Below are 13,406 nucleotides of genomic sequence, written 5' to 3'. Positions count from 1 at the left end.
TCATGCCAGGTGATTCAGCAGAACTCCTTTCCAACATCTGCACATACACTTTATAATTATGCCCCATTTAATCTCCCCCTCTAGTCAAAGTTCCTTTCAGAACTGGTCAGCAGGGAAATCGATTTCTAGAATGAGACCTTTAGTTACTAACCTCAGAGTGGATTCTCATATGTATGAGCTGGTTGATATACTGCTTTGCTTGAAGCCTAGTAGATTCTTCCTAATTCTATAATGATCAGATTTTTAAATATTTTCCTCTAATAAATTTTTACCTTCATGAAGTACTTCAAATCTTGTTTGACCCAACAAAGAAGAAAAAGTCAGGGACAAACCCTAGGGAATGAGCGCATAAAGAAAAACCCATTGAAGAAATATATTTCTTAAGTTTAAACCAAAGCAAACAAGAAGCACATGACAATATATGGTCCTAATAAAATTTTATTGAGAACCAGTTAAGTCAAATCCTTTACGGAACACAGAAATACATACAATTCCAGCCCTTTCCAATAAATGGCAATATAACATTGGCGTAGGATCCCTGAATATCCTACTTTGTTTTGTACCTGTAGGAGAGAAACAGTTCTTCTACAGCTTAACAATACAGAAGTGGGGTGCTCTGACCTATTTAGGGGGAGCAGCGGTGAAGTCAGAATTGAGTATGGATAACAAAGGATTATAGATGAGTTCAAGTAGCCAAAGGAGTAGATGAATTAATGTTTACTCTTCACGTTTTGTATTTCAAACTCAGTCAAGAGAAGGCAGGGCATTATAAGATTAGACACCAATTAACCTGAGGACTTATGAGCAAAGTATACCTCTCAAGTTATGCGGGGAAGTTGTAATAAGAGAGAAAACGGCCGCTTTTACCTAAAACTCTATCTACCGTGAAGGCTTTTGATGCCAAATAATTGGAAGTGACATCAAAGATGAAAGAGGGTCAAACGACTCTAAGGATTAAAGACTGACTTCTTGATGGGACCAATAGGATTGATGTAAATAACTGATCGTGACGTTCATAGAAACACACGACAGGATAAATGAATACTGCTTGACAAGGTTTTAAGGTTTCACTACCTAGTCTTTACATGGAGATAAAAGATATTTCTGAGTTTTCTGGGAAGCCATTTTGCGCAGTTTTTCGTCTTGTTCTGTTTTCTAACAAAAAGAAAAATATCTGAGGGAAAAATGATGTAACAGAAATAGAACTGAAATGATGCCTCTTCCTTTCAAAACTAAGAAACTAGTGTAAAAATTTCAGTTTCTACCATGGTGTTAGGGTATTAATCTGAGTTTTATAGCCTTTGCCCAGAGTTTAAAATCCTATCAAACGTTCTGAGCTCTTAAACATAAATAAAACAAACAATGGCACAAATATAAAATCCTGCCAGTTTAATAACTTACAAAGCTAAAGTAAACAATGAAAACTGAATTGTGTTTGCATTGATAAATTTGTTAAGGGATGGCAGTAGCTAAACAGCGATCCAAATAGGAATAAGAATCTTATTCAAAATGTTCTTCTCCCTGCCTTGATGTCTTCCTGGGGTTAAATTAATTAAGATGTTTGCTGAAGCACTGTGATCAGTCTCCTCTGGTTAAGAGAAAGTGTTTTGTTCTTTTTCCCTTGGTTAGTAACTATAGTAGCTAAAAGTGCAGGTACAGTATAGTAAGATATTTAAACCAAACGGGGTCTACTCTTTCAAGCTGGACACCCATCCAAAGGCAGGTTAGCTTTCCTGTGGATGCTGACACTGTTCATGTGAAATGTTCACGAGAAAGGCACAGCTTGCACACAGCTTGCCAGCAACACTTCAAAATCTGAGAGGCACAAGGTTGTCCCTGACTAGCATGAGTCACAGAGGAATAAGCTAATCCTGGGAACTGAGCAGTGGGCTGTGTTTTAGATCCTACTGTCAGTAGCCTTTAAAGGGTCAGGCAATTGCCAATAATATTAGCTATTTTGGTGCTAAATGGAAAATAATAGGGGATTGCTATCCACAGGAACCAACATATACTCAGTGGGGATTTGGTTCAAAGTTCCAATAAAAATAGCATGTTTTTGTGACCGAGAAAGCTGTGAAATAGGCACATTAAAAATTCTTAGAGCCTGTTTTCTTAAAAGTGGCAAAATGTTTCAAAATCAGTCAAAATACATAGAAAAGACAAAACAAGCCTGGGAAAGTCAGCAATGGAAGGAGGAGGAATGGGAGCTGAAGAGTCAAAACACTTGTACAGAATTTGAAGCACCAGGGATTCCTCACCTACCTTATCAGTACCCGATCCTGAGGGCTCAGAAATGGATGAGTGTTAAAGCCTAGGCTATGCAAAGGGACAAAAGCCATTTGTTCTAAGAATAATCACTGGATAATACCTTCTCAGGAACCAGCATTTCTATGGAAAGCTTAGCGATTTTGCAATATAGCAGCCCTCCCCCTCTTTTTAAACAAGTAGAATGCTCTACTATTTAGTGAAAAGATCAACATCTAGATAGATAGGAAGGAAAATATCTTACGGCTTGTACCAAGCAGCCAATGCTTTATAAAGCATAGTCATTACAAAGTAAATAAAACACAAATCAGAATTTAGAAGGTCAGTCAGAAAGGGTGGACTCAAAGCCTAGGTCATAATATATTTACACACAGAAATCTCATTTCCTGATCTTACACTAATCCCAAAGAAGAAACAAACATACATAAGTAGTTCCAAAACATACTAGCTTATTTGGAGAAAACAAACTTTTTGTTAGCTTATCTTGAAATAACTTTCAAATCAGAATTTTCATATAATGACCATCACATTTCAGAAGTTTTCGATAAAGATGTTGGATTATAGAGCCTGGATGCTCTACTAACAAAAAGAGGCAAATTTGAAAGTATGTTTATCTCTAGTTTACATAAGCATTGTGAATTTGAAAAAGGGTGTTTAGGTCCCTAGCCCAGTTGGCAACTCTTGCAATTTTTGCCCTGGAAGCATATAGTTATATTTTTGTCCCCTTTTATAATCAACCACTTAGAGAAAAGCAAAGTCATAAAACTGTCATTAAAAAAAAATACTAAAGGGAAGAGGTGGAGGTCAATATCCAGCGATAAGCATGTATTTATCTACATTTAGTTTTTTTAAACATTTTTAGAACTGTAACAGTTATATTCATAAGCTTTAGTAAGAATACGACTGCCTCCAAGTTCTGAAATATATGCATATATGCCCTCAAAATACTGTACATATATCACCTGTCCTCCCTTTAGGATAAACTGAAGTTAATTTAGATTTTCCTGGATATTTTAAAATAAAAGTAAATAATAAAAAAGGAACTGAATTAAAGACATATTCTGAAAAAAAAAATCAACTAAATCAAGTACACAGTTTGACTCTATTGTTGCTTTAGCCCAGGTATGATATACAGAAAGGCTCATGCAGTGAGTTGCACTGGGGGGACTTTCCTCTTACAGTTCAAATGCAGGAAACCTGGCTTTCTTGGGCACTAGGAGGTCAGCCAAGAAATAAATTGTTCCAGCCATTCCTGAAGGAAAAGAAAGAGGCACAAGTTATTACACCAAATGATGATGTATTATAGACTGGCTTCATTTTGTAGCATAAACGACATTATGATATTAACTTAAATGATTTAAATGAAGTGGGCACCTGTTTATATATGTTGCAGCTTGTTAGACAAGATCACGAGTGAGAGGCTCAGCCTCTTTACCCAGGTGGAAGACAGGAGGGAAAGCGGAGCCAGACAAGTTCAAGGCATGGCCCTGCCAGTTACCATATGTGAGCTCCTTCACCGTGGCCCCATTTACCTGTCTGAGCCTCAGGAACCTCATCTGTGACATGAGGAATAATGTAGATTTTTGCTGCGATGATTTATGATAACATCTGCAAAATGCCCAGCATGTGCCTGGCTCCATAAACAGTAGTCACCATAACTACTACTATTGGGTCCATGGTGGTCCATAAAAGAACTGATTTTTAATACTGAGTTATTGTATTAGGAAATAAAGAAGCAGTTTAAGAAATAACTATGAAATTAATTTGTTGACAAAACTCAAATTAAGATACATTAATTACTAAGCAGAGAAGCAGATGCTGATATTATAAGGCAAGTAAGTAACGTGTGAAAAATACCTTCAAAGAGGGAGAAGGGGGTGTCTGGTGTTCTGCATCCGTGTTCTCCAAAATCTAAGCACCATTCAGCGAACTGAAAATGAGACCAAGTTAAATTACTGAAGTGATTTCTTCTAGAGACCCTAAAAGTTGACAGAGATTGTCTCTAACATTTACTCTGGAAAGTCAAAAACTATCTTCAAGGCAGAGAAAGGGGCTGATGCAGAGAAATGGACGGTCTAAAAGAGAGTACGAATGAAGCATGGGAGGAATTTAATGAGCTGTCTGAGCCATCTCCAAGGTTATCAGAGAAGAAAGAAAGGAACAAAACCACCTTACATCTCCCAGCACTCTTCCAACCCCACCACAAATGCTGCTGAGTAGATTTATGTCCTTTAAAAAAAAAAAAAAAGCTAATTCAACTGAATAGCTTTTTAAATTTTTATTTTTTGATTAAAAATTTTTTTCTTCCACAGCAAAACATTTAATGACACATGGGTAGTCCAAAGTTCTAAATAACCAACTAAGGCAGTCCTGTTTATAGAACTGCCCCACCAATGCCCTCTTCTCTCATTTTCTTTTCTTTTCCTTTTTAAAAATTTTTTATTGGAGTATGGTTGCTTTACAGTGTCGTGTTAGCCTCCACTGCACAACAAAATGAATCAGCCACACACATACAGATATCCCCTCCCTTTTGGACTTCCCTCCCATTTAGGTTACCACAGTGCATTAGGTAGAGTTCCCTGTGCTATACAGCATGTTCCCATCAGTTGTCTATTTTATACATAGTATCAATAATGTATATGTGTCAATTCCAGTCTCCCAATTCCTCCCACCCCCCCTTCCCCCCTTGGTACCCATACATTTGTTCTCTACGTCTGTGTCTCTATTTCTGCCTTGCAAATACGATCGTCTGTACCATTTTTCTAGATTCCACATATATGCGTTATTATATGATATTTGCTTTTCTCTTTCTGACTTACTTCACTCTGTATGACACTCTCTAGGTCCATCCACATCTCTACAAATGACCAACTGAATAGCTTTTGAAGGTTTTTCTTAAACTGTGTTTGTTCTATAGACTTATGGTTTAAAAAAATAAATGAATTAAATCAGATTAACTAGAGACACTTCTACAGCCTCCTGTGCAAAGGTGCGTTCTGTTCAGCGGTTCTGACTCCTACCTTACAGGCCCTGTACAGGTACTTCGCGTCCTGCGTGAGGTTGTACAGCGACAGGAAGGCGTAGGCATTCCCTGCAGCGCCGTGGCACAGCCCGTACCCCTTCTTCAGCAAGCCATACTGCCAGATCACATCAGCACACTGATAGGCATCATTGAGATACCGTTCCTCTTTGAACACCTGCAGAGTCAAGGGACATAGTTTTATTACAAGGGATAGAAAAGAAACCTCCACTGACCTTCCTTCCTGATAGGAGAGAAAGGGAGACAGGGTAAGGGAGGAGACAGGGAGGTGCCTCGGCAAGAAAGGGTAGGAATACAGAGACAGAGAGATGTGTTTTATCGGTGGGGACAAATAACAAGAATTCACTAGTTTTTTTTTTTTTTTTTAAATACATAACTGGGCATGACCTTGTCTGCATGGTGTAAGTTTTATATGTATGTATGTTTGCATATGCGGGTGTTATTGGTGAAGTAGCCCTATTTACTTGCAACTTGCTGTTATCGTTAGTCAATTTCCAAAGAATAAACACCGTCTTTTCTGTAACAATGATACCCTTCACTACTAGAAAGTTTCTTTATACACTGGAGAAGAAACTGTTTATCAAACTGATTACAAAAACTGATTTGATTATAAAACACTATACTTTTCAGAAAAATAGATACATCTTAACAATCTATTGTGGCCTCCTGTATCTTGATCAAAGGTTTAAAAATATTATTATTATTATTACTACTTTTGGTCACACTGCATGGCTTGTGGCATCTTAGTTCCCTGACCAGGGATGGAACCTGTGCCCCCTAGAGTGGAAGGATGGAGTCCCAACCACTGGACCGCTTGGGAATTCCTGACATTTTTAATATCTCATTGCAGTAGAAAAGTAGAATAAGACAGTTTAAAAGTTTGTGCATTATATTTAACTTCCTGAAGGCAAAATCTGATATACTAAACGCTTACTTAGACCATGAGATGCCAGTCCCTATTTAGAGTCTATAGATTTGTAATTTGTAGAACGGGCACCAATGAACATAGATATCTTGGTTTACTTCCATTTTTTGCCCTCAAAGAAAAACCTTTTCTTCTTCGATTATGGCTCTGTCATAGCATGCTTTTTAGAAGTGATATTTGAATTTTTAAAATTATGGTAAAATACAGATATAAAAGTTATCATCTTAATCATTTAAAGTGGACCATTCAGTGGTATTAATTACATTCCCAATGTTGTATAACCATCACCATTATCTATTGCCAAAATTTTTTCAACATTCCAAACAGAAACTTCGTACCCATTAAGCAATAATTCTCACCCTCCCAGCCCCTAGTAACTTTTATTCTACTCTCTATGAATTTGCCTGTTCTAGATACCTCATGTTAACCATCACATCATATAAGTGGAATCCTACAGTATTTGTCCTTTTGGATATGGCTTACTTCGCTTGGCATAATGTTTACAAGGTTCATGCATGTTGTAGTATGGATCAGAAGTTAATTCTTTTTTATGGCTAAATAATATTCCATTGTATGTATCCACCATATTTTGTCCATCCATTCATCTGTCGATGGACACTTGGATTGTTTCTACTTTCTGGCTACTGTGAATAATGCTGCTGTGGAACACTGCTGTACAAGTATCTGTTTGAAACCTTGTTTCTACTTCTTTTGGGTATATATACCTAGGAGTGGAATTGCTGGATCATATGTTAATTGTGTTTCATGTTTTGAGGAACCGCCAAACTGCTTTCTACAGTAGCTTTACCATTTTACATCCCACCAGCAATGCCCAAGGAGATTCTTTCTATTTTTAATTGAGCTCCTGGGATATTTATCTTGGCTCTGCCACTGATGCTAATCTTGGCTCCTCTACCTGTCCGTGAAGCAGTCCCCTGTTCTATGAAATAATGTGTGCTGTGGTACAGATGGATACTGTGAAAATGAATTATAATGCATACAGCAAAGTGATTTTAGGTCCAACAAATGGTTTGTCTATATATTGTTCAAGAATTATACAGAAAACTAATTTAAATTATAGAATTTTATATTATGTTTTCCAATTTATTTCTAAAAACGAGAAAATTCACGGTACCTTATAGGCCTGAATGAGCATGTAGATTACCCCGGGAGAACCGTGGCACCAGTGGACTAGCAGATCCCGAGTATCGTCCACACAAGGAGGGTAATTGCCGGAAGGGAATTTCAGCTGGCAGACATAGTCTATACTGGGCTTGACCAAACTATGTAACTTCCCATGGCTCACTTGAAGGCTGGGCTAAAAACAAGAAAGGGAATCATCAGTTCTGCGGAAACAAACAGACCTTCCTAAGGCTCAGGGATGAGTTTTAAATAAGAAGGAAAACATGACCGAAATGAACTGAAAGTCATTAAGAGGTTCTGGATTCCATCCAATTTTTTTACCTATTGGTCCAAACTAAAATTAGGCTATCAGTTAATACTTGGAGCCTTATATACGTATTATTTTTCGATATTTATTGTTATCTATATACATATGAATAATTTTCCAAAGCCAATGCTTAAGAATGTGAGTGTATGAGAAGTTTCCTAAGGTTCTGATACCTTAAATACACTTTAAAGACCACAAAGAGATGCATTAGACAAACCAGGCACAACTTGCATTTAGAGAAGTGATAGGTGATATTTCCAATAGGAGAGGATGCTAACAAGTTGGGAGACCTGGGATCTAGATCCCGCATTGGTGTGACTCTAGATTAAGCCTTTCTGCAAAAGATTTGGGACTGATACTTATGAAGGATTATTTTGATACAACAATGTATGGATTTATAGGACTCGTTGCCATACGGCATATGAGCCTTCATGTTTGATACAAGTTTTAGTTTCTCCTTTTGGTCCTGGTCTTAATTCAATGCACCTCACACTTCTTTAAACAACAAATTCAGTCTTGTCTTTGCCAGGCAGGGGGCGAGCACCTGGGATGAGAGGGAGGCAGTGCTGTGAAGCACAGGCAGAGGCGGCAGGGAACGAGGAGATACCGACCATAAGGCGCTCACAGATACCGAACACGCAACGAAGTTCTTTAGGGCACATTTAGATTTCACTTTACCCAAAGAATATTGTTCAAGCTCAGTTTAAAACTCTAGAGTTGAATGACTGGATTCTCCTCAAACTTGCAGAAGTTATCCAAAATGGCCTAAAAATAATGTTTTATGTTGATACGTAGGCACCTACCAGAATGTACTTTTAGGATTAAAAATTAAATCATTTCAAATAGATAATTATGTGCAAATGGAAATTCAATACTTGGGTTTCCAGGTTTCTTACTGCAACCAACACATGGAGGCAGAGGGTAAGACACCTGATGATCTGCTTCAAAGAAAGGTCATGAGGCCATCCAGTCATTAACATGTGTGATTCTAATTCACCTTGAAACTTCAAGGTTTTTCTTCTTTCCCGAAAACTTTCAAGAATCTATATTTACTTCTGGAAATAGAGAGCCAACAAGGGAGTGTGCCAGCAAAGTAAAGGAATTTAAGTCTGAATTGTCAAAACCCCTAATTATAAAACCCTGAATTGAGAAGTGCAGAATAAATACAAGAGCTGGTCTCCTACTGCCACTAACATTCAGTGACTCTGCATTGAAAAGCAATAATAACCCTGTTTTTCAGCTTTGTTGTCCTTGTTTAGTTATAGGGAGAGGATAGGTCTGATGTTGATTTTGCATTATTATAGCCAGCTACTCAACCAGCTATTGGTATTTATATCCAACCACTCTTGTAGAACATATCAATGAAACACTTTTCTTTATGGCACATTGTACTTTGGGAAGTTGAGGGGGGCACCTTTACCATCATTAAAAATTCAATATTCTTTTACCATGAATTCTTTTTCTTACACAAAGTGCCGATTTCTCCTTAAGGAGAGTTAAACAAGCCCCTGGAAATGATGCTCTCATGAGAAGCCCTCTTCTGACCTCCCTTTCCAGGTTATGCTTGATGCAGTAAACTCTATTTGCCCTTAGTCTATGTGGCTTTGGCTGATGTCCCCCAATAGTTTTAGATCCGAAGAACCGTTGAGCATGGCATATTCAGCTATTTTTCAGGTAAGTTACACAAAATCCACCGAAAAGGCTCCTTAGTTTTGCTCTCTAACTGAGCTTTAGGCAGCATATTCTCCTTTGTTTTCTACTGATTTTGTTCTTACTCCTGAAATTTGTTTCAATGGGTTGTGCCTTATAGTGTGGATAATACTAATTCAAGGCATCTGCTGAGAGAGAGCAGAGCAGAAGGCACTTCATCTAAAAGAATAGGTCAAAACACTTTAGTCTGCACAAGCGGCGTGAGGTGGGCAAGTGTGCTCACCTACAAATCAATCATCTCAAAGCACACTGGCTTTTATGTTTACACACTTTAAATGCACTTTCACAAGCACTGTCCCTGTTTACCTAGGCCAGGTGATTACCAGGAGAGTGATGCAGTGGTTGGCAGAATGAAAAAATAGAGCTGGAGCACCTGTCTTCTCACCCTAGATAGTACAGGCAGGAATCACATTCTAGCTCCATCATCATCCCCTCTTACCTGCATCAGGTAGTAATAAATTCCTGCCAGGCCATGAGCGGCCCCCACGTAATATTCTTGGTACCATTCATACAACAGTGGAGTCCTTCCTGTGAAGTTTCTCTTTCTAGCTAGGTCTTCTCCAGAGGTTAAGACTGTTTCACAAATCTGCAGGGAGAAATTGACCGAAATAAGGAAAGAATGAGAATGGTGCCAAGGAACTTTTTGCTAAGAGGTACTGGAGAACATGGCAAATTCGACACCACCTGATGGCCATGGATGGGCACAGTTTGCTTCTGTACTCAGAGAAGCACATGGGATTATTCTGCCTAAAAGAGGGAGAGTCTGGAAGATTTTGAACTCTTTCTACTACAGCTCACAAGAATTCACCTGTCAAAGGAAAGCAAAGCTCCTTCAGATACGAGAGGAACACCTGCACCTTGGAGGTGAAATCTGGCCCGTATTTTCCTCTGAATGGCCTCTAAACTCTCAAATGGAGCAGCTGGACTTCTTAGTCCAAGTCACTCTCTATACAGTTTCCAACAGCACTCCAAGTGAAGCTGCTGGTTCTCTGATCATGCCTGACCTTCAGAGGTTAAAATACACCTTACCTTCCAGCTACCTGGGATGTGCCAACCAGGGAAACAAAACCAATAGTTTAGGCAGATAGTAGGTGGGATCCTAAAAAGACTCCAAAAAGCACGAAAACGCAGTACCTGCTGAATATGGCTTTGAGGAATCTTTTCCACTCCAAAGTTCTTATTCACAAACAGAAGAGCACAGATGTAGCCCATTCGTCCATAGAGCATTTCATTTGGAGCATGGGGATCAATCTTATTTAGGTGAATTAGCCTGGGAATAAAAATACATGCTTAAGATAATGTAAAAGGGACCAGGCAGAGATATATACTTAAAAAATGATATGTTTAAAACAACACACACAAATATATATATAGTTATAGATATACACATATATGGAATTATTATATTATTTTAAATATATAATAATAAAATATATAAAATATAAATATTTAAATATACTTACATATTATAACCTATATATTGTTATACTTTAAATACTAAGAGGGCTGGGCCAGACCACAAAGGGTAATAATCAAGGTTCAAAGATGAACCATCAACTACATTTCTTTTCTTCAGCCCACAATGGAACTGACAAATAAGAAGTCCAAAGAATGAAGGAATACGTGAGTGTGGCTGGGACCACCTGCAGCCTCCCTAGCCCCTCAAGGAGGCATGCTCTGAGACCAGCAGTTGGGGTCAGAGAAGCCAAGACCCACTGGCTATTATAACATTCAGTCTGAGGAAAGGACTAAGGCAACATTCAAAGGGCCTATTTCCATAAAATGAAATGCCTGGTGCACCCCAGTTATCTCCTTGCTTGATTTATTTCTTAAATATGTCATCTGGCCTAGCTGAAGTGTTTGTATAGCAGCCTGGGTTACCACAAACGGTAGCACATACCGACAGCACAAAGGGATCAGTCGGTCTCCCAGCTATTACTCCTTCTCTTTGGAAAGAACCATGATTACCAGTATCTTGTATATTCCTAGAACTATTGTATGCACATATACGAATACATATACTTATTTATAAACATATTTCCCCAAGTGTTTTGTGGCTTTGTTATTTAACAATACATCTCGACAACCATTCCTTAGCATTACATACAGAGTGATCTCATTCTTTATCACAGTTGTACCGTATTCCACTGAATGAATGTATTATAATTTATTAGCTCCCTATTGATAGACTCAGTTAAACTTCTCAAAAAAAAAAAAAAGTTGTTTTCGGTTCTGGTTCCAGGTCAGGTGGAGTAACTAAGCATATGCCAACCTGCCTCTCCCAGTCAGTATGTGTAGATCCAAAACCTAGAGAGAATGTGGGAAGCTGCTACTGAGAACCCTGAAAACTAACCAATAGCTGGCAGAATGGGAATGACCCGAATCCGAAGTACTGCCAAATCAGTGGTGAGTTTACCACATTTTCCCCTCTGGTGTTTCCCTGGCCTGAACTCAGTGCCGCCTGAAACCTGGAAGTGGGCATCAAAGTGCTGACGGAGACAGTCCCGGCAAGAGCCCTTTAGGTTTTTTTTTTTTTGCGGTACGCGGGCCTCTCACTGCTGTGGCCTCTCCCGTTGCGGAGCACAGGCTCCGGGCGCGCAGGCTCAGTGGCCATGGCTCACGGGCCCAGCCGCTCCGTGGCATGTGGGATCTTCCCGGACTGGGACACGAACCCATGTCCCCTACATCGGCAGGCGGACTCCCAACCACTGCGCCACCCGGGGAGTCCCAGCCCTTTAGTTTTATCTCAAGAAAGACCAGGAAGGGGAACTCTTAATATCAGAGAGAGTGGGTAAAACACCTCATTTTTCTTTATTTGCATTTTTCTGTTCTTTCACTCCCTAGGCCACAAGGAATCTCATGGTGGCAGCAGAAGCCAAGGCAACAGGAGCCAAAACTCTGAGGGAGGGACCTGTCCTCATTGACTGGAGGGGCTGTGGTCCCAGGGGTGAGGGGGTGAGGGAAGGCCCATTGCCTCACTTCTCCTTCTAGCCTCCCCATCACTTGACTCCCAAGATGCAGGCACATTCGTGGGAAGTGTGTGCCTGAGTAGGATAACCAAAGCCTCAGATTTCTATCCAGAGAACCAACAAGGGAAGTACCAGGGAACCAGAAAGTAGGTGGAGCTCACAGAGGGATAAGAGCTCAGGGACGCAACTGTACTTGCAGTCTGAACTCTGAGAATGAACCTTTTTTTTTTTTGGTCGGGGGCGGGGCAGGAAATATGATAGGTAGGGAAAATGTCCTTGCTATTCTACATTTTTCATCACATACATTTTTCATGAAATTTTGAAAGCACATCCCAATTATCCTTCAATTATTCTATAAGTTCAATGTGAGACCATTTAAATTATTAAAACAATTTAATTTTTTGTGAAACTGGACAAAATGATATTGCTATACTATAAAAGTATGGGGGGTAGAGTCAGGGAATTTCTGGAAAAGAGCAGTAATGAGAGGACATTAGCCTTACCAAAAAAATGACCTTGTCACCGGGTAGTTTATGACACTAAACATGCTATTTAATCTCTATACTTTAAATTTCTCATCTATAAAATGAATGGTCCCTTCTGATTTAAAAATGTATTTTTAAAGTAGTTACGTATAAACGATGCCTGTGTATGTATATTATTTAACTTTATATACTAAGAATGGTTAATAAGCATTTGAGGTATCAAAAATCATATCCCTGGAGTGATTGGTTATATCTGAAGTATTCTAGTAAGGAATCAACGTTCAGAGAGACTTGGCACTTCAAATAACTTTATCAAAATTTACACCAGAGGATTTGATAATAAGTGTAGTAAGGAATGTTAGAAAAAGGATTTCATTGGTGGAATGAGTGGTGAAGATGGGTGGGACATCTGGGAGATGGTACGGGCTCTAGCACCGTTTGATGAGTAAGATCTAAGAAGGGTCAAAGGATGATGTGGCTTTCTCTGAGCCACAAGAACAGGGCAGAGGACCAACGTGTGTGTGTGTGTGTGTGTGTGTGTGTGTGTGTGTGTGTGTGTGTG

The 13,406-nt window shown here is 39.1% G+C and overlaps 1 protein-coding gene across 2 annotated transcripts in view; it reads right to left on the bottom strand.

The window, feature by feature from the left end:
- Positions 1-420: 420 nt before the first annotated feature.
- The window catches only part of LANCL1 (LanC like glutathione S-transferase 1), a 44,482-nt gene continuing 31,496 nt past the window's right edge, over positions 421-13,406 (bottom strand). For both annotated transcript variants that reach the window (XM_027122415.1, XM_027122421.1), the window contains exons 5-10: positions 10,525-10,660; positions 9,830-9,976; positions 7,366-7,548; positions 5,286-5,462; positions 4,123-4,195; positions 421-3,517 (exon numbers count right to left, since the gene is read on the bottom strand). In XM_027122415.1, the coding sequence (XP_026978216.1) occupies positions 3,441-3,517; positions 4,123-4,195; positions 5,286-5,462; positions 7,366-7,548; positions 9,830-9,976; positions 10,525-10,660 (793 nt within the window). In that variant the 3' untranslated portion in view covers positions 421-3,440. The remainder of the gene's footprint in view (positions 3,518-4,122; positions 4,196-5,285; positions 5,463-7,365; positions 7,549-9,829; positions 9,977-10,524; positions 10,661-13,406) is intronic.

Source organism: Aethalodelphis obliquidens, unplaced genomic scaffold, assembly GCF_003676395.1.
Source record: "Aethalodelphis obliquidens isolate GAN/ISIS:26980383/991018 unplaced genomic scaffold, ASM367639v1 scaffold2, whole genome shotgun sequence".
Taxonomy (NCBI): Eukaryota; Metazoa; Chordata; class Mammalia; order Artiodactyla; family Delphinidae; genus Aethalodelphis; species Aethalodelphis obliquidens.
Note: the sequence above shows the minus strand (reverse complement) of the source record. Positions and strands in the feature narration are given on the sequence as shown.